Raw genomic sequence first — 27,437 nt, 5'->3', positions numbered from 1 at the left:
TTGAACATTGTGGTCACAATTTATTAGACAAACCACCGCCACCATTACATGAGACACACATTTTCTTATACCACAAAGCACATACTTTCAGGTGTCACACAGGCAGGTTTGAACTGACTTAGTAGGTGTACCAGATGATCCATATAAGGTGGTGTTGGAATGGTACAGTATGTGTTGTGGTTTTATATCCCATGTAGCCTATGGGTGAAGGTGTTCTTCAAACATGGAGGAACATACAGTCAAGTCCAAGAAGGACAGAGCTTGTTTACTGTAAACACAGCCCCAACTGCTCAGATCATTCTATGTAGGCTGCTACACTGGCTCTCTGGGAACATTCCTTGGGACAAAGGCCTATTGTCAGTTATGGGCTCAACATGTTCCATCGTCATTCTATAAAGAGGCCCTCTGTCGGCCACACAGTGAATTACAGTTGGCAACCTTTCAGCTCAGTCCTATTTCTGCAGCCTTGAATGGGGAAGTGTGTACGTTCCTGTGTATGTGACTTCTCTTTTCTAGTTAGAAGGTAGTTGTGTGACGGTAATTCATGGGGAAAATACATCCAGTTTAACATGACCTTTTCCAGAGAAGGAAGTGTTCTTATTCAAAGTGATCTTAAAGCCATTGGTTACTATTGAAACTGGAGGGGTTTCTTCTGTAATATTATACACATTTTTTTTTAAAAATCAGAAGCCACCTCATTTGCTTAGGTCCCTGTGGATCGGGTGCGGTGTGGGTGTTTGAACGTCAAGGGAGAGCCCCATTCTACCCAGTATACTTTCCTGTTGACTGATAATACCCCAGGAGGGTGGGTGGGCGTCTCTCTCTCTCTCTCTCTCTCTCTCTCTGGTTGGGGGGGAGGCTACACATATAGCAAACAAAAACAAAACAAATCATGAGGTTTAGTTGAGTTTTATTTTGAATGAACAGTGTGATAAAGAGCCTCAAATGAGCAAAAAAACGTCAAAATGAAACCAAAGAGGAATGAAAAAAACAACCTTGAAGCCAAACAACATCAGACCGATACTGTGATGAGACGTATATCTTGGTAGCAGATTGTTTGATTATACTGTTGTAAGTCAACAAAGGAAATGCTTGGAAAAACCACCTTGAAGACATGGCAGCTAGCTTTGGAGCAGGCAGTGCCCTACATTTATGATTGATTTTAATTAAACAGTAAACCAACCTTTTTCATACTGTATCTATTGTTCATTCAAAAAGGCAGATAACTATGAGAACTAATCATAAGGAACAGAATAATGCAGTCTGGTAACATGTTCATATGTGCGCTGTGGGATACACACGTACAATACAAATATGTCAAGCATGCCATGTATGTTTTTTTTTCTTCTGAACTGGGTTGGGATCTTAGCATCCCGATACAACCCGAAAACATCATACTAACAGAAACAACCCCCAAATACCAGAAACGACCGGAAAACACCATATGACCTATTATAACTCATGAATCATTAGGACACACTCAACTTTGAGTATGTGCTGCCACCGTGTGGGCATTTGTTAGACTGGCTCATGCACCTGATATTAAACCTGCTGTACTGCAGCGTCATGAATCTGGCAAGGAAGACTACAAAACCAACTGAATATAGTTTATAGAGGCGCAATTCAATTTTACAGATAAGCCCAGTGGAGTTCTTGGTACTTAGCCCACAGTTCTTCACAGTGAAGAAAACATGCATCGACAAAGAGAAAGAATCAAAGAAGTTGAGAGAAAGGATGGCAAGGAATATATCTACATAAGGGAAGAGATAAATACTGTAGTGACAGTTATTAGAACCCAGGCCTAAAACCTTTATCCTGTCCCTTAATCTCTTCCTAAAAATATCAACTGACCATAACACTGACCCCTAGAGCTACTTTGTGAAACTTGCATTAACCCAAACATGTAACCTGTTCACTAACGCTTAGGTAACCAACCCATTGGAACTCTCCTCCATGTCATGTTCTGTTTGTTTCAGGTCACTGGAAGTTCACAGTTTAGGCCACCCCAGTGTTGGTCAGTAACATGGACTCATCTGATGACCCTATTGGACAAGGAGGCCCCTCTGATACTCAAATCACAGTGGTATTATTAAAGTGGAGTCTGGGCTGGAGATGTTGAGTAAAGGTACAATGGGAATGATGAATTCCACAGAGTACCACTGTATACTGTCTTAACTTGATATGCTGTAGTTACAACTTTTGTCAGAGATTCAGAAAGCACCAGTAGATGCCACTGTTACCTACTACACTTGGTTGGCTCTCTATTAATTGAGGCACTGATTAGCACATGGGCATCACTCAATCCCTCCCCCCTCTTTCTCTCTTTCGCTCTCTCTCTCTCTCTCACTCTGCTCAGTGATTCACAGTCACTCTTGCAAAGCCAGAATAATAAAATGCTGACCTCTCAAAGTGCTGCCAGTATCCCCGTCTCAGCATAGAAGGCTGGACAGTGAGAGAGGAGAGGATAGGGGGAGATAGGAGAAGGGAGTGGAAGAGAGAGGAGGGGAGGGGGGTTTAGAAAAAAGAAAACCGGTGGGAGGGGGATTGAAAAAAGAGAAAGTCCATTCTCGGGTTCCAACAGCAGGCTTTGCCTTGTAGAGAGCTCCAGCACTGCAACTCTGTGAAGGTAGGTGGGAGGCTGCTTCTCTCTCAACTGTGGGGATACCGTTGGCATGAGGATGGCCCTTTCTTTAATCTCGCTCTCTCTCTGTGTCTGCTTGGAGCTAAGCTTTACCCAATGTGCATGTGTCCGTGTGTGAGAGACTCTGTTAGGGACAGAAAAGTTAGGGAGACGAATTTGTGAATATCCAACATTGGTTTATGTTGGTATTGCTTGAATACTTCACTTTGACTGTAGAAGTTGGTGTGTTGGTCTTCTAATTGCCTTGGATTCTTTTGGCCACGACTTTGACAGTTGACAGTTGGGCATTTCCTATGGGAGACCAGTGCTCTGATGAAAGTCGACTGACCGAAAGCTCAGACTTTTTCCTGTTTCTCCAATGGGAGTCCAGTGAAACCCTAAGCTAAAGTATTGTCACTCAATTGAAGATCTTTTGCTGGTATGCTTGGGTTAAGTCATCTCATAGCTGTCCATCGCTCTACAGTTTTGTGGTGTTGTCTCAGGGGATGGTAGATTTAAGGGGGTGTCCCTCACCCCCACCCCCACTCCCAACTAACTTCACTGCAACGCCTGACGTTTGAATAGCTGTGTTGGCTGAATCAAGTCGTCTTTGGGGCCATTTGTGGCTGATTTGTGCTAAAGTCTTTAAAACAGGCACAAAATGTGTGTCTTCACCGTGGCTAACGATGTAGAGTTACGGCAGCTTAGAGACGCATGGAGCTGAATTACAACGTCGTTGTATTGCTGTAAAGATATATTCCCACCTATTAGATAGTTTGTACTCTTTTCTGAACAGTTGCTTGTACTTGAAAAACAATTTCACTTGCTTTCAGGCTATGAAAACTTCCATATTGGTGTGTTGTCATCAAAACATGTATTTATGGTGAATGGCAAATACCATGGAAGCCAAGAACATATGTTCATACAATGTCGATGAGAACAGTTTACTCAGCCAAAAAAAAAATATGAGCATTAACATTTTTCAGATACCTTTGCCTCTTTTCCCCCCCACAATTCAATGGAACAATAACCTTTTCATGTTGGACAGTAAAAAATATTCTCAGACAAGTTGCTTTTAGTCCTCCAAGTGGAACTTCTGTGTGGGGTGAAGGCCGCAACCCAAGCCGGGGAAGATTTACACTGTAGGAAGTAGCTGACCTGTGAAGCTAAAATTAAGCTGCGGTTGATTTGGAATTGTACACTTATGTGGTAAGACCTGGAGGAGTCAACCCGCAAATAGTGTGAAATCTTCTGACCTGTCAACCAGAGTGACTCACTGCTTTGACACTTTGGGCCCTCTCTATTATGATCTTTCCAGTTTCACCCAAGTCATGTAGCTTGTCTGCACACTGTACATACCTTTACTTTGGACTGTACAACAAGACAGTTGTTTTGTATGAGTTGTTGTAACTTTGTACTTCTCAGAGACTTGGACTTTGTAGGATCATGAACTTGGAATTGACACCATCATACAGCTTGTGGATGCTTAATTTGGTCCCAAGGTGCCACAAGCTTTTAGTGGACCTGCACAAAGTAGCTGAGATTACAAAGTGAGAGTGAGCGTTGTTAGAACCAGATGCCACTAGTGGAAAAAGGAGAGCCACTCCAACATAACAGCATGTGACATCATGGACACCATGCCATACAGTTGATGGGAAATAAACATAAAGCCATGATGAATGTAAGGGGATGCACCAGTTTGGTGGTCCCCACTCCTCTCAACAGGTGTGCTCTGATTGGCTATCTGTGCAGCCTGGTGTCAATTTCCTGAAGTTTCATTGGCTAAACCAGAGGCCCGTGGACCGGCACAAGTCGCTGGGATTTTGCTAACCAACTCCTTAGATGGTTAGCGGCCACAACAAAGATAAAGCTGCTTGAAGTGGTATGTTGTTTAGTGATGAAATAACTATCTTCCCCAAGAGAATCTCTTAGCCAGGCATAACCCAGATTCCGTCTGGAAAGAAATGTCCTGAGACAACTGGCTTTGACAGGTGACACTGTTCCGCTCAGATACTAGTTTGGTTCCCATAGAAACCCAATGGGAATACTATTGACAGGTGTGTGCGCACTACTTTCCAGTCTGACGTCTCCTTGAATATGAAACATGCTCATTAAAATGTCACAATGAATCAAAACATGGCATCCTGCCTCTTGAACACTTATCAAGCACATTTGTCAGAAGGCTTTTGAAGGTTTCTGATAGAACACTTGTTGTACACAGTAAAACCTCTGCCCTTGGTAGTGTTGTATTCTGAGGCAAGGACGTTGTAAAACTCAGAGCGATAGTTTATGCAGCCTATTTATTCAAACAAACCTCATGGGCTCAAGGGCTTTGGTGCAGTTGAATCAGGAGATACAGGTTTGGATGTTGCCCCATTGTGTTACAACTTCATGGAGCTACATTCAGGAGTAAGTTTGTCCTCATCTGTCCATACAAATGAGAAAAGGAGAAAGCTGCTTTTGCATTCAGTGAAATCCAAGTTGTTCCTGCAATGTGCAAGAGAACAAACAAAATGTTGATGCTTCTCGGCATGTGAACTAAAAGGTACATACAGTTGTTTGCTCCATAATTACTTCCTTATTTTTCCACAGCTGTTTGATCCAGTGTTTGTGTCATTGGCTTAACACATAAAGCTGCATTGTGCTGACGAGGTGTCCCCTCCACTGAACACAAACATAAATGGACACATGCCGTCACACACGAAAACACACACACTTGAAGTTATTATACACACACTTAACAGTATTTCTGTGGTAAGAGTATGTTTTACTGTAATTCTAACGCACTAATTACGACATGGTCGCACACAAGCGCACACACACGAACACACACACAATCACAGTGTGTCTCAGAAGACTTTCCAATTTTAGATGTTCTGTCAAAGTGTATTGTCATCACCAGATAATCATTTACAGGTAGACTAAGCATTCCATGAATGCAGTCTATTCATTAGTCACAAGGTGTGTAGGTTTGTGTTTGCAATAAGTCACAAAATGTGTGTGGCCACTCTAATAAAGTTTGACATTGTAACTTCATCTAGGAATATAAAGCACACCACTGTTACCTATGCAGAAAGGAACAAGGCTAGAGACCACAACAATCATGTGCTAATGGACTCGTTCAACACTCATGACATTGATTTCCTATTGATGGATGCATGAAGTGTTCTGTTATTGTCTTGGGGTGTTAAATTGCCAATCACTGACTTGAGCTTCTCAGTAACCCTTGAATAGCTCTCATCAAACTGTTTCTGTAGCAATGGTAGACTTACAGTTCCTCACATAATGGTCAATTTTTGTGTTTGATTTACCATATAAATGGTCAGGGTCAACAATTAGGGTCAATTCTGAAAGCATTTCCTAAAAAGACCAATATGAAATGGAATGTGGATTTAAAATTGAAAATGTAAATGGGTTTGACCCTACACCTGTTTTGCCAGAGGTATATACAGTATGATATTGTTGTGGTATTTCCTCCAGTGAGTGCCCAGGCTTTGTGTTTGTTTCATGGTTGAGCTCCACTCTCCAGGGTGCACTTGAAACTGACCTCAGATCTGTGTTTTGCCTCTATCTGGGCCTGTCCACTGGTGGGTGTACAGGGAATACGGGTGGGGCCGCTAGTGGGTGTCAGCCAGTGATAAATAAGGGAACGCAGCCCTCTGCTCCGCTATCCTCGCCTCTGTAACTCTAAACCCCTAGCTCACCACATTGGAACTAAGAATAGCAAAGAACCTGCACTCTCTCTCCCTCTCTTTCACTTGTTATTTTCTTCTCTGTCTCTCTCTCCCTCTCCCCTTTGAATCCATAGCTTCAGTTCTATAGGAGTGTGTTCATTTCAGTTCAGTTTCAGGAGAAAAAAGGAGTGCTCAATCCAAATGTGGCGGTGTTTGTGCGTTGTGGCAGTGCTTATTTGTGCATTCATGTGGACCACAGGGTTCTCCAGGGAAATGTGTGTTGATCACTGGAAATAGTTATTATTACCATCATCCCCTCATAGAGGCAACACAGGGAAAATGGACTGCCAACAATATACTCAATGGAGATCATAAGTTGCTCACAAGACAGTACATGAAAATAGTTGGTGTGCTTAAGTCCTAGCTACCCAGGTTCTGTCACACTGGCTAGTCCTAACAGGACACCAAAACATAGTATCCGTTGCTAGTATTATCTAAGTGGCCATAGTGTGCCCAATCTGTCAAGATCTGTCCAATCTGTATCCCAAGTGCATCCTCTCCTTTCTCTCTCCTCTCCCCACAGACAGTGCCCTGCTCTACCCCAGGGGTGTGTGGTGTGTTTGTGACCCTAGCTAGGAGCCCAGCCAGCCTGTAGGCATGTCGAAAAGCGACCCCCGGGACATCGACGAGGATGCCATCCTCAAAGGGATGAGCCCTGAGGAGATAGATGCGCTGGAGTATGAGCTGCTGGAGATGGACCCCGAGGTACTGAGGGCCCCAGAGGGCCCCTGGTGGCAAATAAGGGAGTTAATTGTAGAAAGATAACTCCAGACTCAAAGACTGAGGGATGCACAAGGCTCATAGTATAATAATAATAATAATAATAATAATAATAATAAATTATAAAAATAAGAATATGCCATTTAGCAGACGCTTTCAATCTAAAGCGACTTACAGTCATACATGCATACATTTTACGTGTGGGTGGCCCCGGGAACCGAACCCACAATCCTGGCGTACCTAACACAAGAGATTCACTGATACACACAGAACACCAACACAACTGAGGCACTGCCAATTACATAATTCCCCCTTCTCATGTTATCTTGTTCTCTGACATTGTAAGACTTACTTAGGAATTTCCTGGGGATTACGTAGCTTTATACTGTAGTTATAAATCTTATAAATCCATTTTCCAACATCTCAAAAACCAGTCTCACACAACCAGTTACTAGAACACCAGAGGATTCAGAACTCTTTGTACAATCTTTGTACAATGTCCACATGCCCTCTGACCCCTACTGTTTCTGTCCCAGAATGCCATCCTGCCAGCCGGGTACCGCCAGCGTGACCAGACCAAGAAGAGCCCAACGGGGGCGTTTGACCGTGACGCCCTGCTGGATCACTTAGAGAAAACAGCTCTGGAGCACGAGGACAGAGACGACCTGGTGCCCTTTACAGGCGAGAAGAAAGGTACGGTACACTAGACTACTGCACAACACTATAGACTACACTACCCCACACTGCACCGGGGTGGCTCTTAAATGAGTGGCTTTTGGGCCCGACCACTGCTTTAAACTGAAAAACAATCCAATGCTTTGAACTTTAAAAATCAGTAATGATAAGTGATTGACTTAAAAGTGTAATTTTAGTGGTTTGTTTAACATTGATATGGCAATGAGATGCATACAGTTATACAATAGAACATGTAGTTTATTGGAGTTTATTCAAAGCCCATATAAACCAGGGCTTTCTTAGTGTTTTCAGAAACAATCCCAAAAATGTTTTCCCCAAAACAAAGACAAATCCACTGTAAGGGGCATATTACAATCATGTAATTCTTTATAATCTCAAAGAATGTTATATGATACAAGATACATACTGAGAGAACAAAGGTTTTCCCCTCGACTGTACCAAAAAAACATGTGTGCTATAGGTACAGTTTGTTTACAGTCTGCTCATGACCCCTTGGATACTAGTTGCCCTGACAGTCCCTATGTATGTGTCTTTCTCTCTCATTCTCTCTCTCTCTCCTTCTCTCTCTCTCTGTCCCTCTCCAGGGAGAGCGTTTGTTCCTAAGGAGGGCCATGGAAAGATCCCCGACCATGAGCAGATAACCCTGGAGCCTGAGCTGGAGGAGGCTCTGAAGAATGCCACAGATGCTGAAATGTGTGACATCGCAGGTGAGAACCTATCAATTTAAATTTTTGTCATTTAGCAGACGCTTTTATCCAGAGCGACTTACAGGAGCAATTAGGGTTAAGTGCCTTGCTCAAGGGCACATCAACAGATTTTGACCCTAGTCGGCTTGGGGACTCAAACCAGCAACCTTTCAGTAACCTGGCCAACCGCTAGGCTACCTGCCGCCCTTTCCCTCTCCGTCTTTACATTGTTTCAATGTGATGTTGCCCAATACTCCCAGTCGGTATTAGATAGAACTTTGTGGCCCCGCTCGCCTTGGGGGAAAACAGACCATGGTTAACTTGGTTACCCCATTGGCTCACAGCAAAAACGTGACATTTTTCAAATGCCTGGGGCCGCCCCTATGTATTGTGACCCAATTGTTTACAGTGACCCTTGCCCATTTTATTATTTTGTCATAGGCCCATATTATTCCATTGCTCATTGATCCATAATATTATTGTTCTAGTGCATCACAGACCCACTCCAACACATACAGACATGCAGAGGATGTGGGACATGGCATGGTGGGGGGGGCTCCAATTCCCTGCGCTCAGCAGCAACATGAAAATAAGCTGGCCAAGAGTCACCAAAAGAAGGGAGGAGTGAAAAGAGGGATGGGGGAGGGAGTGAAATACTTGTCTGTTGGGTAAAGATACTATATCAATTTACACCAAACAAGAGGCAACCTTGTTTTAAACTTAATTAATTGAATCAACATGTTTTCATTTTTTTCATGTTTACCCCAATTGAGATGTAGAATTAATGTCAAATGAGTTCATTGCAGCTTGAACATGCGTTCCAAATATATTTTGGTCTCATTCGGTCAACACTTACAGTACCAACCCAATTTGTTAGTTGTTTTTACCCTCACACTGTGCTTACTTCATAACAACGCCTAACAAGGACTTAATAATTTACTGCATCTGCAAAATGTGCTCTCTGCCATTGTTTTCAAAACAACAAAGTTATTTATGGTTCAATTTGATATGGGTGATTTTCACCCAAAAAACACACAGCATATTTTTTGTTTCCAAATTATATCTCATTCGATGAGAATTCACGTCTCAGCCTCTTTTGAGCTACACAACATTATGAGACCATAACACCATTGGCAACATATAAATCATGCATATATCATTCAGAGGATGGCCCAGAACAACCACTGTTTAGCACAATAGTTAAATCCCCCTATCCGTATCCACCCACTGTGCAGGGGAGCCAGGCCTGCCTCAGTCCGAGGGGCAGGCCTCCTAACTACTTTAATGGCAGAGTCATAGCCACAAGGCATAGGCGTCTGAAAAGTGCCAGTGGGGGAGTTTGGGGAGTGGAACTGTGATGTCCACATAGATTAGCCTGTCATTTACTCCCTCATTGAGAACACAGTTTTGACCCTGGAGGGAGTCCAGATGAGGATTAAACCTTCGTTAGCCTCTGTCACTCTTTTGTTTGGGGCTGGATCTGAGTCCACAATAGCATTGCTGCCTAGCCGGCTCCACCAGCAGCAAGGGAGGGAGGGACCTCAGTCAGTAGAGATTTAATTGATGCTTTTTATTCACTCTTAATAATACTGATGGCATTTTGGGAATTGTTATTATTATTGAGAGGCTGGGTTGTACTGTAAAGCTACTGTAGAGTCAAGCCAGGTGACATTGGCGCATTTTGCACCAGACCAGCTGTCTCTGGATTCCTCTCTCCTCACAAGGCCTTCCCTCCCATAACTCCCAGTTTGCCCCAGGTCGGAGCCTGGGAGCGGGGGGCTGGTGGGGGTTTGCTGTCATAGCAGTTGGTGTGTGACACAGTTTGGTGGCGAGGGGCCGTCTCTAATGAGACTGGGAGAGAGGCATTCAAAGTGCTGCCCTCTACTGGGGATTTGAGCAAAGCAACAGCAGCTCCAGTCCTATATTTTAAGGAGCCTATTGTTCTACGTCCTATGTCCCATCTTGTAAAATTAGCAGTGCTTAGCTGAGCTAACTCACAAGCATATTTGTAATTCAAAGTACTCGTCCCCAGGGCATGGTGTCAAACTGAACAATACAATGGCCTCTGTCTATATATGCATCTAATTGAGGGGACGAATAACCATTAATTGTGTTGGCCCATTCTCAGTTAGAATAACATTGGGCTTGGTGTGTCTACATGGCTCGCATAAATGTTTGGTGTCATAACGTCCTTAGGGCCTGGAGGCACTGAGATTAGAGACTGTGACTGCAGCTCTCTCTGTAAGAACTGAGGAAAGGCTATAATGTCCTTATCTGGTCAAGCAGACAGACCGAGTAGGCTCGTGTATAACATGGTAAATACTGTACCTAGTATTCTTATGATACAGTGTTGGGTGTATGCTGTAAATGTACAATTCAGTTGTTGAAATAGATAGACCTCTACATGAAGATATGTAGAGTATAATTGGGATTGGGAGACCTGCCTGTCAAAACAAAGCCCTCATAAATAATTGCACTCACATACACTCTCGGTTTAGTTATAATGAAGGCCTTGTGATTACTTACTGGGACAATAACATGCTAAAGGTCTCAGCTGACAGCTACCATTCATTATGTTGAAATATTACTGGATGATGAATGAGAGTTACAGATATCTTATCAATCAGTTCCATCTCTTTGCAGCTATTCTGGGAATGTACACACTGATGAGCAACAAGCAGTACTACGATGCCTTGGGCACCACTGGTACCATCGCCAACACAGAGGGCATCAACAGTACGTATGAAGAGGTTGACCAGCAGAACATGCCTACTACGGTATTCAGTATATTACATGTTTAGGAAATTCTTACACTAACCTGTGATACTCTGTGCTTTTAGGCGTAGTAAAACCAGATGCATTCAAGATCTTCCCAGACGAGCCCCCCAACCCCACAAACGTGGAGGAGACCCTTCAGCAGATCCAGGAAAACGACAGCAGCCTGTTTGAAGTCAACCTCAACAACATCAAGGTGAAGCCAGTTGGCTTTAGATCCTATGGTCTGAATGTACACAGTGACCAATTCTACAATGGAGGATTAGATCACTTGATGGAAGAGTGTAGCCTCATGTAATATGGCGTACTGAATCACCTTAAAGTGATTGACGTCCGTCTGTCTGTCCTGTAGGACATTACCATCCCAACGCTGAAAGAGATCTTTGATGCAATGAAGGGCAACACTCACGTGGAGTCTCTGAGCATTGCTGCTACCCGTAGCAATGACCCTGTGGCCTATGTGAGTACGTCCTTCTCCCCCAGACTAGACATAAAGAATCCTCATTTTTACATCCTTATTGTAATTTTCACCTGTTACTAATGAATGTGACTCTAGTAACGCACGTGTGTGTGTGTGTGTGTGTTAACCAGTCTGTTGCAGAGATGCTCCAGGAGAACACCACTCTGCAGAGTCTTAACATCGAGTCCAACTTCATCACCTGCGAGGGCATGAATGCCATCGTCAAGGCCATGGCCAACAACACCACACTGACCGAGATCAAGATCGACAACCAGGTCAGACACCCATACAGAAAGTATGCTGTAGAATGAATATATACATTTGAATAGTGCTACATACTGTATGTATGCTGTATAAACAACTGAATATAAAACTAATTCCTTATGAGTTCCTCAAGAGACATGAAAAGACATTGGAAAGAGAAAAAACTATGATAAACTTATAACAAGACAATGCTGTGATTTGATTGTGTGGTTATGGGGTTATTTCATTCCTTTTCATCCTTTAACCCACCCTCCTCCAATAGAGACAGAAACTGGGGGACTCCTGTGAGATGGAGATTGCCACCATGTTGGAGAACAACTCCAGCATTGTTAAGATTGGCTACCACTTCACCCAGCAGGGCCCTCGTGCTAGAGCAGCCATCGCCATCACCAGGAACAACGACATGAGTGAGTCTCTGGAGAACGCATGCGTACTGTCAATTATTGTATTTCAGTTGTGCTTCGATTGACATGGTCAATTTTAAAGCACTTGACATTCTTCCTGTTAGGGTTTTCGTGAAGAGGCTGTCATAATACCCTCAGAAAGTGACTATAATTCTGACATAAGACTTGACAGATGAGCTAGTTACAGTTAACGTTTAGGTGCATGTGCTAACCTGTTACTGAGGAATTTCAGCTTTCGGATGAGCATTGATAATGTACTCTGGCTGACTCATATTGTTCCTTTTCTTTCTCCATCCAGTTCGTCAACAGAGAGTAAGATGAGACGAGAGTGGAGCAACAAGATTGTGCTCTCAAGTCGCTAGCCTATCAATTCAGCCCCTTGGATCCAACAACTCTAAAGACTGCCATTGACAGCTTTGCGCTAGCTTTGTCAATTGGGCGCAACAAACCCTTACAACCCCGCTGTGCCTCCTCACAAGGACGGGTGATCATTTCTATGTCTGTGTCCAAGCATTTCATTTCATTAACAGCTTTTTATAGACCATTGAATTCATCATAAAAGCATACATAGGTCACATCATTGTGAAGTGTTGTTTATGCTTCTAGAGTACACCATGAAAACATACTCAGAAAATGACTGAACTCCTACATGGTGGTGGTGCTATATCTAGGAAAAGAATCTGTAAATACTTTAAATAAAACATTTAAATAATGAATTTTCTTAATGGGCTGAATGTGATATTTTTGCCATTTCATCACATCATGTCAACATACATAATATTCAACATTCATAATTTCCATGGTTCAAAGTTCTGAGCTGACACAAGGTACAAAATGCAAGCAGATACAAGAGTACACTATTTGCTCCGAGATCTTGAGAATCGGAACTATTCAATCCCTCCTTGAGCCCGCTGTATCCCCCAACCCCGACCTATTTTGATCCCCCTCCATTGGAAATGTAACCTAGTCCTCTGGGCTTGAGTTACCCTGCCCAGAATATACCAACTTCTAAAGGGTCTGAAGGGGAGGGGCCACCCATATGCACCCAAGGAGATCCATGAACCCTCACCAAACAGCTGTTAACCTCTGAGGATTTTCACAGCATTGGAGTGGCTCCATGCACACAGTCATTTTATACCTGTATTAAGCAATGCGTTTTGAATGTCATTCTCAATATAAGCAACCTTTAGAATTTCTTGTAAAGAAATGTCACCTAGCAGGTTTTGAATAAATGGGAGACAGGTTTAGAAACCTTGATTGCAGTGGAACTGGCTACAGCCAGTGACATTTGGCACAGGTACCAGGCTTGTAATGATTTAAGGTCAGTGTTGCCATATCAGATGCTATTCCTGGGGTTATTTATTCCCCTTTGATCATTCAGCCACAGTAAAATGCATGTGTATTTATAGATAGTTATGTAGGATATCATGCAAGGTATTTAGTGACTGACCTAGTATACAGTATTAATGACCTGCTAAGTTAAGCTGTGCCTTATTTGCTCCCTTGTATTTGGGTTATTCAAACAGACATTGAACATTGTGGCTAGTTAGCAGTGGAGGACAATTATGTTTTGTTTAGTCATCTCATAGTACAAGAAACCTGATAGAATCAACATGATTTATTGCATTGACAATTTCACTCCATAATATCATCACTCGATGACACATAAGACTGCATCGACATAAGAGCTCAACTGTCAACAAACATTCCAAACGTCTTGTGGCAGTCACGCACTGAACTCAAAAATAACAATCAGGTACTCCGTTTTTGCCACACTTTAACGTCATCATTTAAAATTAACCCACATTAAGTCCACATGCTACCTTTCTCTAGGGAGTGGGGGGTTATCCAATTTATACAGAGTGGTCTAGGGGGGAGCCACAAATGAGAACCTTCTGAAGAATGTTAACCAGTGGCTCCACTACCAAGATTAGCATTAATATTGCCCTATCTGCTGTTTTATGGTAAGCTCACAGAAGCTTAGCCTTAACAGGGGAGGTGTTGGACCTAAAAAAAATGGGCAAACAGAATAACACAAAGGGTGCTGGGAATCGTCTCCCTTCCCACCCCTCTCTCTAGGTGACAACAGTCAAAGCATTGTCTCAAGCACCAATGCATCTTCCCTGAGAGAGGTAAACAAAGGAAGCATGGAGGCAGTTCAAGATGATCTAGTGCTGCTCTTATAGTGTTGTCATTACCGCAACAGAGTGCCATTCATAACAACTGTTGAGTCAACAGATGTATGTCCAAATTGGACCTTAGAGTCAGTGGCAGGGTTTTTAGGAAAGGGCTAGGGATTGTGTTAAGGTGGTGGTGTTGAGTCACTGTGGGGAGAGGATGGGAGTGATGAGGGTTCCTCTTAATCTGAATCAAACTCCACATTCTCATCCTTTACCCACTGGCCACTCCTGTCCTGCAGCCATCCCGCACTGAGGCAGAAAGTGAAAGAGTGAGGTGGTAGAAAAGTTAAGATGGCATACTGACCTCTGGTGGTGAACATACAGAACTGCAGCCTTCACATTTGAAAAACGACTCAAGTGAATGACAATGTCACACTATCCTGCTAATGTTCACATGGGGAAAGGCAAGTTTAATAAACTATTCAAAACAACAATTAAAATATGCATAAAGCCAGTGGGAAATTGGAATCGACTGACAAATGCCGATTAGCAGTGACGTTGAATGAGAGTCAAGACTTTCTAGATAAGTACCTTTTCAATTTGAGGTAATGCTCCATCTCTCGCCTCCTTTGAGCTGTCATAGGTTCCGACTCCTGGGTTGCCATTGGATGAGACTCCTTACACACTTCCTTATTTCTCCCGATTGGACACGATCCCTGATTGACTAGTGAGGATGAACGGCATTGAAAAACAGGGTTAGAGGGGAGACCAATCATTATAGATTTGTAACATGATATGTTATTTATAATAAATCTAGACTTTACCTGCTATATTACTGTTGGAACTGGGTAATGACATGATGTCTGTATCTCTTATCGTCTCCACTGATGTTTGATGTGGTGATGATATTCTTGTGCTGGAGGGGCTAATGTCACAGTCTGGAATGGAACTAGTTGACCCTTTTTCAGACTTTGTACTGGAAATACATTTCAAAAGAGTCTATGAAAATGTGATTGTAATAATGTGCATGGTACTACTCACAACAGCTCTCATTAACATATAACTTTCAGCATAGAGTACCTTGTCTTTTTGTGACAACTGTTGTATGGCACAGTCTTCAGTAAGGCATGGTGGGTGAGTTTACGTGTCTGTGTCAACAGGGGGGCAGAACTAGAGGGCTCCTATGGTGAAAACAAAAAAAACATGACGCATAGTAAACACTAGTTTACACTACAGTCTAAAGCCTCAGGTTTACAAAGACAATATATTTCACTGAATAACTTAGCCGCCAGGTAAAGCTATATAACTAGCTATCTTCAGCTTGAATATAGTTTTCATGTTGTCGTTTAGATATCTCATTTTTCAGTTGAGTTTTCTTTCCATAAAACCACTTCATCCCTGGCAAAGAAAGGATTAGTGTAGGCATATTCAGCTTTCACAGATGGTTTTGATATAGCTTCCAGCTAGGGAAAATAATTGATCATTCATATGTACCACCTTCGAGATGTCTTTTCCCCTTTCTGTGTACTGTCAGCATGTCAACTGTATCAAAAACAGGGCGGTATGAACACACAAGGCAGGTGTATCTGAAAGGGAATTAGGAAAAATACAGATGCTCATGAGAAGTGCTTACTCTGCCAAATAAAAACAACAGTAAGATCTGGGTAAGGATTCTTTCCAGTTGAAGCAATGATGCCGGTACTTCACCTTCCATTTTTCATCAAGGCTGCCTCATCCTCTGGAATGAAATTGGACAGGAGATCTGCAACACGCCGTTTCTGGAAAATAATAAATTAGCTAACTAACTAGCTAAATATTGAGTTAGCTAGCTAATAGTTCAAATACCAAACGTGCCCGAGCTAGCTAACGTTAGTAGCAGTTATGTGTTGTCACAAGCTGATTGATTTCTGTGTAAGCAACAAATAGTAAGATGGCTTACCTTGAGGATATTCAATTGACTCTGATCATTGCCCTCTCTTTTAAACGACATTTAGGTTAATAGGTTTAGCTAAATATATTTGTTAGTTTAAGGTCTTTATTTGCGAATAGCTAGCTAGCTACTTCCTTGCAAACATCTTCAAAACCGTTTGTAATCTTGTTACTTCCTGCTTTTAGTGAGGAATTATGGGAGTTGGTCATACAACGGCAGCAATGGAAACTGACAGCTGACTGAATAAATATTTTCTCTGGCAAGTTTTTGTTTTTGTTTAGAAGCTAACTAGCTAGCTAGTCAAATATATAATGTTAACAAGCTACATGCAATTTAAAACTCATGTTATTAGCTAGCTAGCACCTCCCTCCAATAACTTGGTTTTCTAGCTGTATAATCGCATGGGGGTAGTTTAGCTAGCTAGCAAACTAACTAGCCAGTTACGTGAGCTGGTTTACGCTAGCTAACGTTAATGCTAACTTTGCAAGTCAAGACAGAGGGATTAGATCACTAGCTAGCTAACGTTAGTTTACCAGTTACAAGCTCCACCATGTTCCACGGGGAACGGGCTCCTCTTCCAACCTGTGGAGGCGGTCTGCTCCGCGGTAACCGCACGAGGTCATACGGCAGTCTTGTACAATCCAACCTTTCTCCGGTACGACAAAGACGAATTGAACACCAAGTTCAACCAGGAGAGACGTTGCAAGGACTCGCGTTGAAATATGGAATATCTGTGAGTAGCTATACATTGGCATTGCCATTCTTCCTAAATGTTTGAGTATTTGAAATGTTGGCCCAGCAGCCAGCCTATCAAGAAGGAGTTTTCTACTGCATGACAACTCAAAATGGGCAATTTGTAGGCTTATGCTATGGTGATCACTTTCTTTACCTTCATAAACCCACATCGTCTGCAATTTTCTCTTTTTAACAGATGGAACAAATCAAAAGAGCAAATAGACTGTACACGAATGACTCAATATTCCTAAAGAAGTCTCTTTCTATCCCTGTGCTGTCAGACGACTACAGTGATGTTAATAATGGGGTAGATGTGACTGAGGAGGACTCAGGCCAGGTACAGGACAATACAAGTAAAGAAGGCTCTACTCAAAATGGGAAGCCAGTGAACAACTCTGAAAAGACACAAGAAGAAATCACATCAGAACTTTCTCCAATGGATTTCTTGAAAAGGATGGATGGTATGATCAGCCAGTGCAAGCAGCTGTGAAAAGATGCCAAGAGGGAGAGAAACGGTAAATAAACCCAGATAAAGTCATACCGTACGATTCTGACCTGTCATGATCTAGTGGCCAGTCTATGCAGAAATCGCTCCGCCATTTTCTGGTTGCAAAGAATCTAATAGTTTGCCTAATTTCAGTTTGTGACGAAACAAGCAAGCAAGTATAGTGTGGAGAATTATTGTACCATCTAATATATATATATATATATATATATATATATATATATATATTATTTTTTTTAAATCCCAGCCCACTTCCCCGCAGGAGGCCTTTTGCCTTTTGGTAGTCCATCATTGTAAATAAGAATTTGTTCTTAACTGACTTGCCAAGTTAAATAAAGCTAAAAAAATATAATACAATTGCTCACATAGAACAGATCTACCGCTTCTTAGACACTGCTTTAAACGAGAATGACAGATCTATAACACACATTTCTATGTGAATTTGGTCGGGTCACCAAAAAGTTACATATTGCAGCTTTAACTTTGATGAAATGCTAATATCAATTTAAAGGAGTAGGGTGTCAATGTGATGATGTCATGACATACCCCCCCTTACCCCACCCCCCAAAAAAATAAAATAAAAATAAAAATAAAAAATACATATTGGAAAGTGGTTATCCCACTGGCTATAAGGTGAATGCACCAATTTGTAAGTCGCTCTGGATAAGAGCGTCTGCTAAATGACGTAAATGTAAATGACATCAATGGCATGTCATTATGTCAGGTTCCCAAACCTTTTTGGCCCGCAACCCCATTTTGATATAAAAAAATTGCGCCACCCCACCATGTAAAAAAATTTATGTAATAAACGGCCAATGTTTACTAATTTAAATTGGGGCTAAGACAGTCTATTACAAATCAGTCTGAAAGTACTTTTGACAGTATTTCAATCTGAAGGAAGTATGGTTTGAAGTGACAGAAATGCAACAGAAGGGTATAGGGAAGTTCAGAAGATCATCAAGCAATATTTTTGTATGATATTCTGTTTAAAAAAAGTCTGATTTAGTTCCTGGTCTTTTCCACTCTTTTAATGATTCCTCTGCGGCTTTGTGGGCATTGTAGAGGGAAACAAAGCCTTATCTTTGAGTGATGGGGTCATAATATTTTGTAGCTTAAACGGTTCAAAAGATGGAGCCAAATTTGTAGGAAGCAAACAGAAACCGATCTGTTTATTGCAACCGAATCTAGCGGCAACTGGAGGTTACTGACGTAACCCCGGTTCTATAAACCAAACGCAATTTAAAACAAATGTATTTAAGTTTCTCGCGACACCATAGTTTGGGAAACACTGTATTATGTGCTTAACTCTTCATATAATGCTTGATTTAGTCAAGCTTATGTTTATTTCACCTGTTTGGGTTTTCCTTCACAGATTGACATCTTTGGAAGCAGCTTGTACCAGCAAGACAACAGACCGTCGATTTACGAGGTCAAACAGTGTCACGGTCACTTCCTCTCCCAGAATGCATCAGCAAGCCATACTTGGGGCAGTGCCCCTCACCATCACCAAATGCACCAAGAAACTGAGAGAAAGAGAGGATGAGATCTTTGAGTTGTGATTTAATTGCCTCTGTCAGGCAGATCATGGGACACATGTACTAATGCAAAAGTCAAAGGGATTGACCTCCAAGCTAATCTGGCATTACAGATTTAGGAGAGTTCTGATTTTCACTGATGAGTAACCTGCTGCTCTATGGACTAGGTACTTGAAAGTTGGTCCTTAGCACTGTTGATATAATTGTTTTTGCTGGGAGGATGAGTTTCATTTGGACATATAAGAAGACTTCTTATTAAGCAAGTAATTAACTATTACCAAGTTATTTAAAGTTGTAGTACATTGATTACATATTATATATTTGCCATGTCCAGAACAGCACTGTCTGGTTGTCTGTTTACTACAGAAAATGAGAGTCAGAATGTGGTACTTTGTTGAGTTGTGTTTGTATGTTAGTGTGATCATGTAACTCTCCAAGTTATGCGCCTTTAAATGTATTTATGTTTGGCGACAGGCGCTAGATCATGTGAGTTATCCTACCTCGTAGTGTCTTATGCAATGTCAGAAATGTGAGAAATATGCAAGTCTTGGAGAACCAATAGAAGTTGACTATACATTTTTTATTTATTATTGAAGCCAATGTGAGTTGGCATAGCCTAGTCTTCATCGGGTGTTTGTGACAATTATGCAATGATGTACATATTTATTTTTAGAAGAATGCTGAGCATTGCACTTTCTTTATCTGATCTTGGCACTAGGTTGTAGTCAGTGGTAAGGTTGCCTTGGTATTTAATTTAATTTATGGATGTATTGTTACAGTACCAAATTGGCCATACTCAATCATAGTGAGGAACTTGTTGTATCTCCTTGCTATTTCTAGGGAAAGGCAAAACGATATTCCTCTGGTATAGTTTCCTTTTTGTTTCACACTGTAAACTTTTCTGCTGTTTAAATAAATCCATAGGTGTAGTTGCGACACACAAGATACAATTTATTTTGCCATAGTTATTTCAGAAACATCTGGCCTGGTTACTTGTTTTGATATGTGATGTTACTGTTGGTTCACTAGTTTTGTCCCTATTTTACCCAGGTATTTCCATTTTGCCCACTACCTACAGTACCAGTCCAAAGTTTGGACACACCTACTCATTCAAGGGTTTTTATTTATTTTTACTATTTTCTACATTGTAGAATAATAGTGAAGACATCAAAACTATGAAATAACACCTATGAAATCATGTAGTTACCAAAAGAGTGTTAAACAAATCAAAATATATTTTATATTTGAGATTCTTCAAATAGCCACCCTTTGCCTTGATGACAGCTTTGCACACTCTTGGCATTCTCTCAACCAGCTTCACCTGGAATGCTTTTCCAACAGTCTTGAAGGAGTTCCCACATATGCTGAGCACTTGTTGGCTGCTTTTCCTTCACTCTGCCGTCCGACTCATCCCAAACCATCTCAATTGGTTTGAGGTCGGGGGATTGTGGAGGCCAGGTCATCTGATGCAGCACTCCATCACTCTCCTTATTGGTAAAATAGCCCTTACACAGCCTGGAGGTTTGTTGGGTCATTGTCCTGTTGAAAAACAAATGATAGTCCCACTAAGCCCAAACCAGATGGGATGGCGTATCACTGCAGAATGCTGTGGTAGCCATGCCGGTTAAGTGTGCCTTGAATTCTAAATAAATCACAGACAGTGTCACCAGCAAAGCACCCCCACACCGTAACACCTCCTCCATGCTTTACGGTGGGAAATACACATGCAGAGATCATCCGTTCACCCACACCAAGTCTCACAAAGACACAGCGGTTGGAACCAAAAATCTCAAATTTGGATTCCTGACCAAAGGACAAATTTCCACCAGTCTAATGTCCATTGCTCATGTTTCTTGGCCCAAGCAGGTCTCTTCTTCTTATTGGTGTCCTTTAGGAGTGGTTGTGAGAATGCCAAGAGTGTGCAAAGCTGTCATCAAGGCAAAGGGTGGCTATTTCTTTGAAGCAATTCGACCATGAAGGCCTGATTCACACTGTCCCCTCTGAACAGTTGATGTTGAGATGTGTCTGTGACTTGAACTCTGAAGCATTTATTTGGGCTGCAATTTCTGAGGCTGGTAACTCTAATGAACTTATCCTCTGCAGCAGAGGTAACTCTGGGTCTTCCATTCCTGTGGCGGTTCTCATGAGAGCCAGTTTCATCATAGCGCTTGATGGTTTTTGCGACTGCACTTGAAGAAACTTTCAAAGTTCTTAATTTAACGTATTGACTGACCTTCATGTCTTAAAGTAATGATGGACTGTCGTTTCTCTTTGCTTATTTGAGCGGTTGTTGCCATAATAGGGACTTGGTCTTTTACAAAATAGGGCTATCTTCTGTATACCCCCCCTACCTTGTCACAACACAACTGATTGGCTCAAACGCATTAAGGAAATAAATTCCACAAATTAACTTTTAAGAAGGCACACCTTTTAATTGAAATGCATTCCAGGTGACTACCTCATGAAGCTGGTTGAGAGAATGCCAAGAGTGTGCAAAGCTGTCGACAAGGCAAATGGTGGCTATTTGAAGAATCTCAAATATAAAATATATTTTGATTTGTTTAACACTTTTCTGGTTACTACATGATTACATATATGTTATTTCATAGTTTTGATGTCTTCACTATTAATCTACAATGTAGAAAATAGTAAAAATAAAAACCCTTGAATGAGTAGGTGTGTCCAAACCTTTGACTGGTAGTGTATGTATCACATTGTTGTTAATTTGTTGATGAATTGCACATATTGTACATTTAATAACAGTAACTAAAGATGTAAAGTCAAGATATTCACAAATAGACCATTAAAAAAAAGGCACCAGGCATTTATTTTTTTCCAATCCTATGATGTACAAGGCCCAAATAAGACTGAATTATTTTAGAGCCAGTTCTTAAATATTCCAATCCAGTTTCTCTTTGGGTCTTATAAAATGTCTTGTATCTCCACAGTAGATGTGCACTGTTTTTGTAAATATGCTTTTCCTTTTTCAATGATACGTGCAGTACTGAGTCATTGCCAGCTAGACCACTAGATGGTAGTACTCTATTCTTATATTCTTATATTTCACCTCTTGCTTTTAACCCTTGTTTCCATTCTGTCAGACAGTATTGTGAAATCCTTGAGGTTTCTCTTTCCCTATACAGTACATAATATGGAACTTAAGAGAGAGAAAAAACAGCAGAAAAACTGGAAGAGTAGTAAATGAGTATGTGAAACCTTGGATGGAAATTCCACTGTATAAAAATCAGGTGGTTTGACACAATCTTAGCCTAATCCTGACTTTCCAGGAACTCCATCCTTTGAGACACAATTCAACAGGAGACATTAACTTTACATCATCCTGCATATTCTCATATTGTTTCACTTTGTGGAGTACCCTTTTGGAAAATAACAGATCAGTGAGTGACTACATCAAGTAAAACTTGGGTCACAAATCTCGCCAGTTCTGATTTAGAGCATGGTCACTTCCTGTCCTTGCACACAGTCCTCTCTTGAGTTCTAAGTAGACCCCTCCAAGCAGATATCCCAGTGTCTCTCTCACAATCATAGACTTGCTCACACTCTCATAACGTCCCCTCCTCCAGCAGATGGTTGAGGCCGGTGCAGATTTTGGTGAGGTTTGGTTTCAAGGGTCCGTCAGGGTTGTACAGCTGGGTCAGAAGCTCGGGATCGGCGTAATGGTTGAATACGTGGTTAATGCGACCATGGGATTTGGGCGTGAGGTGGGAGTCAACTAGCTTCAACAGCAGATCTCTGCATCCTGTCAGGATCTCCGACATTACTGTTTTGTCAAAGGTGAACTCCACCTGAACAAGAAGAAGTGGGAAATAGAGATATGATGACAATGTTGTTATTATGTTGTCATCCTCTTTTATCTGTTTTCATAGAAACTGATGGGCCGTTAATACATAGAGGTATATGATCGATTAACTCACTGTAACATGATACTGTTATACAAGGTGCCGGCATGTTTACCTCACAGAAGCTGATGGCTGTCATGGCTCCTTGATGCAGCTTCTTCTTGAAGTCCTGGGCCAGACTCAGCTCCTCTGGGCTAAAACGGTTGTGTCTGAACAGCACGCCGATCTTCACTGCTATCTTGATCAGGTCCTTCACCACCTTCTGGGCCTCGGAGCGGTTGCCTGAATACTCTTTGGAAACGCGGTAGAGCTCGTCCAGGATCTCACTGCTGGTGTCGTCTATGAACATATGAACCATGGACTTGTTGGCCATGTGGCTGAGGATCTTCTTCTGGGCCTGCATTGCCATATCCTTGGAGCTGAATGACTCCATGCTTACCTGGGGTTTAGGAGAGAGAAGTGAGCAGAGATCGCTTATTATGGTATTTCTAACTCATAGCTCAGCTGTTCCATAGGATTTCTGCTGAGCTCCCTCTGTTCAGTTTTCTGGGCTTTTTGTTTTTGTATCACAGAGAATCCAACTGAGACATACATTAGGCCCAGGGAATGTTCCATGGGTAATACCCACCGAGGCTACAGCCTCTCCCCACACCCAGTGTCCCTGTCAGGGGAGTGAGGATACAGAGAGCCACCCCTCATGGGAGGACATGAGTGTACCTACATCACGTAAACACACAAAACTGTTGCACCACACACCGTTTAACAGGACTAGTGTCATTGCAGCTTTGTCCTGCAGCTGTGGTGCAGGTTAATTAGATGTATTTAATATCAAATTAACACAGTAGGTTACATGGTACACCTATGGAATTGGGCCTAGCCTACATGTAACAAATAATCTAATGCTCAGAAGGTACCACTTTCTAGTATAAGCCTTTATACATGGATGAAATTGTTATTTGTGTATCTTTACATTGTGGCCACATCATTTCGACATCATTTTCAACATTGTAAAAATGGGCATGTACTACGTATAAAAGGTTACACAATTCCTACCATTGGTTTCTGTGACATGTTGAGAGCATACACAATCATCCTGTGCTGATAATTTCAGTGCTGAATCCCCTCTTAAGGCCTGTGTGGACAAGTATGTGAGAGAGGCAGGTAGGCTGCATAGCTCAGGCATGTTTCTACAAGTGCTCCTAGATTGCATCAGAACAGGGGGAATGGAGAAAGTCATGGCCCTAGACCCAATGGCTATCCTTCACTCTTAGAAAAAAGGGTTCCAGGTTCATAGGAAAAACTATTTTTGCTTACAGGTAGAAGAACCCTTTGGCGTTCCATGTAGAACCCTCTGTGGACAGGGTTCTCCTATAAGAACAGCCAAAGAGCCCTTTTAGGTTCTAGATAACACCTTTTTTTTTTCCTAAGAGTGTATATTTACTGGCTTGGAATCCTCCCTTAGGCAAAAGGTCTTACATTGGGGCATCCTTTAAGTGGCAACAAGGCTTTCACACATATGGGTCTTTTTAAATTGCTTCAGGGCCCGTATTCACAAAGGGTCTCAGACAGACAGGAAATGGTCCTATTCTGAAAGGATTTATGAATACGGGTCCAGGAGTGTGTGCACTCGTGCATGCGTGATCCAAATGACAGTAATCTATCTGACTCACAATTGATGCAGTAAGCACTGAATGCAAATGACTTTTCCACCAATAAATCATATGATCCTGACATACTAATAAGCATACCTCGCTAATAGGCTATGTTCCATAATCAGCTAACACACATCTCCCATATGACATCCCACTGGGTTTTTATTACATGCTTACCCAGTGTCACATTTCTAATGGTACGTTCCAGTACAAAGCCTCAGCTCTCTGTGGGAACATTCATTAGATTAATTTCCCTTAACGATGATAATGGAAGTGGAACAGCATGATAGCTATTTCAGATTTGCTCTCAATCTCATTCCAGTGCAGAAAAGCCCAGTGGGGATTGAGAGACGTGCACACCCATCAGCCATGTATCCTCCCTCCAAAAATATGGAGCCACAGCTGGAGACAGCTGTCTCTTTGGCTGGGCTTAAAGGAAAGTTCACTCTGTTTATTTGACTAGTCTGCTAAGGGTCAATTGTTTACAGTATAAATATACTTTTTTTGTTGTCTTCATGCGACAGCCGAGAGTACAATAAAAACCGCTCTCCTGTAATGGACAGCACAGGGCGGACTGATAATGCATTTTATGTGTACACAGTTCATGTGGAGTACAGCAACAATGATCATGTACACATTTAAAGAGCACTCAAGAAGGTTAATTTGAGTTGCTATCCATTAGGCTATGGATGGAAGAGCACTAACTTCTCCTATAACAAACCAGACATTATTACACATTCAGGAATAGGAAAAGCCAAGCAATGTGGGTCTTCCATGACCAGTGTTAGGAGGGCAGGTTGTGTGGATCAAGAAGAGCTGTGCTGACTGACTTGGAGATAGTGATCGCTGATTGGAAGATTATGCGCAGGGGGCCGGGGCGGGAGGGGGAAATATTTAGCATTCCATAGATGACTGCTGAGGGTGTGTGTGTGTGTGTGTGTGTAGGTAAATCCTCTGGACTCTCACAGGGCTTAGCAGGGGAATTGGGGAGTCCCTTCCACTTCCCTGGACAGAATGTGACTACTGCTGCTATTACAAACCACCAGGTCCAGCAGACATGTTCCACTAACACTAGCCCTGGAGGCTTATGTCACCCACTGCCTGTCACCAGACTTGAGTGGTATTATGGGGCATTGAGGCCTCCCAGTTCATATAGTGTCTGTTCAGAAGGGCGAAATGTTTAGGGTATTTCAGATAGAAATATATTATATAGGATGGACATGACTTTTAATCATATGAAACAGAGAATATATGCAGTTCTACCACCTCATTGAACACACTCCTGGTGCCATTATCCTGAGCTCAGGTCCTTTCTTTTCAATTGAGGACCTCACAAAAGTGTGGAACTTTCCAGTTTCTCTCTCTCAGCATTCAGTTGGTATAGGTTTCTAAATCAGGCTATGTCCCGTTTGAGCAGGTTCAGCATGCGGCACAATAATGGACCAAAAACTGGCATCACAACAGTATTGCTTCATTAACAATGGTGTTGGACTGATAGTGTTAATTCAATGAATGCTTGCTGTTTGATTCTGGCAGTTTCTCATTGAAAAGTGTTCATACAGTATAATATTTGCACGTTTTGTCAGTCTTGTAACGTTTCTCAAAGTCTTTGAAGAGTTGTTGTTCAAGACTGACACACAACTCTGCTGGCTTAATAGGGAAGCGAAACAAAGCAGTTAGTTTGTGGTGAAAAATCATCACCAATCTTGTCTGTCCAACACATTGCTGTGTCATTTCCCTGTCTTTGTCTTTCGCTCTGACTGGCTCTCTGGCACTCTCAATCCATGTAGGCTAGTAGAGGAAAATAATGTCCACAGCTCAGGGTTTGATTGTGCAAGCTCCACCAGACACAGATGGTTTCTCTTCTCAGTTATAAAGCTGTCTGTCAGGGGTGGGTTCTGTTTGTACCTGTTCCAGCATGACTCTGAGTGTACGTACACGCCTCCCAAGTCAAGTGTAAGTTAGAAAAGTATCGAAGAGGAATTCACACATGATCTTATTTGGTTCTTCAGTACCACGTTCCTTCTCACTTTATCCACATAGGCCTAAACTGTATTGAAAGATATAACAAAAAACAACAAGCTTGCTATAATAATAACACAAGTGTTATATTTGCAAGAGTGTATGTTATGTCTGTCAAAGGTATCTGTGCATAGAAAATACATGGTTGAGTTGTTATCAGATAGAGAAAGCCCTGAGAGCCTTCTTACCTGTGTGTGTGAGAGTCCCCCTCCCTCCTTTGTGTCAAACGTCTAAGTCCCCACGGCACGTGGCTCAGGTTGTCAGCATTGAGCACTTGTTAATGGAATCCCTTCATCTTACCAGGTGAAAATAAAATAAAATCCCTCTGTGTCGCTTCTATCTTTGCTGCTCGCCACCCTGTCTCAAGATAATTTTCAGTTGTACTTCCTTGAGGAACTAAATTGCTATGACACACCCCTTAGTGTGTTTCTCTCTCTCTCTCTCTCTCTTTTCCCTCTAAAGTTGAAATTCAAACTTTTGTTCCTCTTCAAACTACAGCATCTTTCTCTTGCTCTCCTTCCTCGTCATACTTTATCACTCTCCCTGTTTCTTTTTGTTTCTCTCTCTCATCCACTCTCTCTCTCTCTCTCTCTCTCTCTCTCTCTCTCTCTCTCTCTCTCTCTCTCTCTCTCTCTCTCTCTCTCTCTCTCTCTCTCTCTCTCTCTCTCTCTCTCTCTCTCTCTCTCTCTCTCCTCTCCCTCCCTATATCTGCTGACAGT

The 27,437-nt window shown here is 42.0% G+C and overlaps 2 protein-coding genes and 2 pseudogenes across 10 annotated transcripts; 2 read left to right on the top strand and 2 right to left on the bottom strand.

The window, feature by feature from the left end:
- Nucleotides 1-27,437, bottom strand: LOC311140355 (tumor necrosis factor alpha-induced protein 8-like protein 2). Of its 7 annotated transcripts, XM_084175378.1 has the most exons (5): nt 26,907-27,100; nt 24,874-24,921; nt 24,098-24,176; nt 23,160-23,483; nt 21,536-22,990 (listed from the first exon to the last, which is right to left on the bottom strand). In XM_084175378.1, exons 3-5 carry the CDS (start codon nt 24,134-24,136, stop codon nt 22,748-22,750), a joined length of 606 nt encoding a protein of 201 aa, XP_084031504.1. In that variant the 5' UTR covers nt 24,137-24,176; nt 24,874-24,921; nt 26,907-27,100; the 3' UTR covers nt 21,536-22,747. The 7 variants fall into 7 exon arrangements, 5 of the variants coding, with proteins under 5 accessions (XP_084031507.1, XP_084031504.1, XP_084031505.1 ...); XM_084175381.1 differs by lacking the exons at nt 24,098-24,176; nt 24,874-24,921 and adding an exon at nt 1-859 and having other exon boundaries at nt 22,744-22,990; nt 26,907-27,082; XR_014614140.1 differs by lacking the exons at nt 24,098-24,176; nt 24,874-24,921 and adding an exon at nt 19,200-20,286 and having other exon boundaries at nt 21,898-22,990; nt 26,907-27,437.
- LOC311140357 (tropomodulin-4-like) lies at nt 2,548-12,881 on the top strand. Its single transcript, XM_084175383.1, has 10 exons — nt 2,548-2,626; nt 6,878-7,059; nt 7,611-7,767; nt 8,355-8,477; nt 11,100-11,192; nt 11,297-11,427; nt 11,584-11,691; nt 11,823-11,966; nt 12,218-12,362; nt 12,658-12,881. The coding sequence occupies exons 2-10, from the start codon at nt 6,952-6,954 to the stop codon at nt 12,678-12,680; spliced, it is 1,032 nt and encodes a 343-aa protein (XP_084031509.1). The 5' UTR covers nt 2,548-2,626; nt 6,878-6,951; the 3' UTR covers nt 12,681-12,881.
- On the bottom strand, nt 14,662-16,595 carry LOC311139970 (sodium channel modifier 1-like; annotated as a pseudogene). Its single transcript, XR_014615499.1, has 8 exons — nt 16,419-16,595; nt 16,187-16,257; nt 15,977-16,065; nt 15,787-15,877; nt 15,560-15,660; nt 15,304-15,455; nt 15,071-15,203; nt 14,662-14,788 (listed from the first exon to the last, which is right to left on the bottom strand). The product of XR_014615499.1 is annotated as a sodium channel modifier 1-like (transcript).
- On the top strand, nt 16,944-19,243 carry LOC311140354 (lysM and putative peptidoglycan-binding domain-containing protein 1-like; annotated as a pseudogene). The gene is made up of 3 exons (XR_014615498.1): nt 16,944-17,142; nt 17,341-17,659; nt 19,022-19,243. The product of XR_014615498.1 is annotated as a lysM and putative peptidoglycan-binding domain-containing protein 1-like (transcript).

The sequence above is a fragment of the Coregonus lavaretus genome (genome assembly GCF_964263955.1).
Source record: "Coregonus lavaretus genome assembly, chromosome: 13".
Taxonomy (NCBI): Eukaryota; Metazoa; Chordata; class Actinopteri; order Salmoniformes; family Salmonidae; genus Coregonus; species Coregonus lavaretus.
The sequence above is the reverse complement of the archived record's forward strand: the minus strand, read 5'-3'. Positions and strand labels throughout refer to the sequence as shown.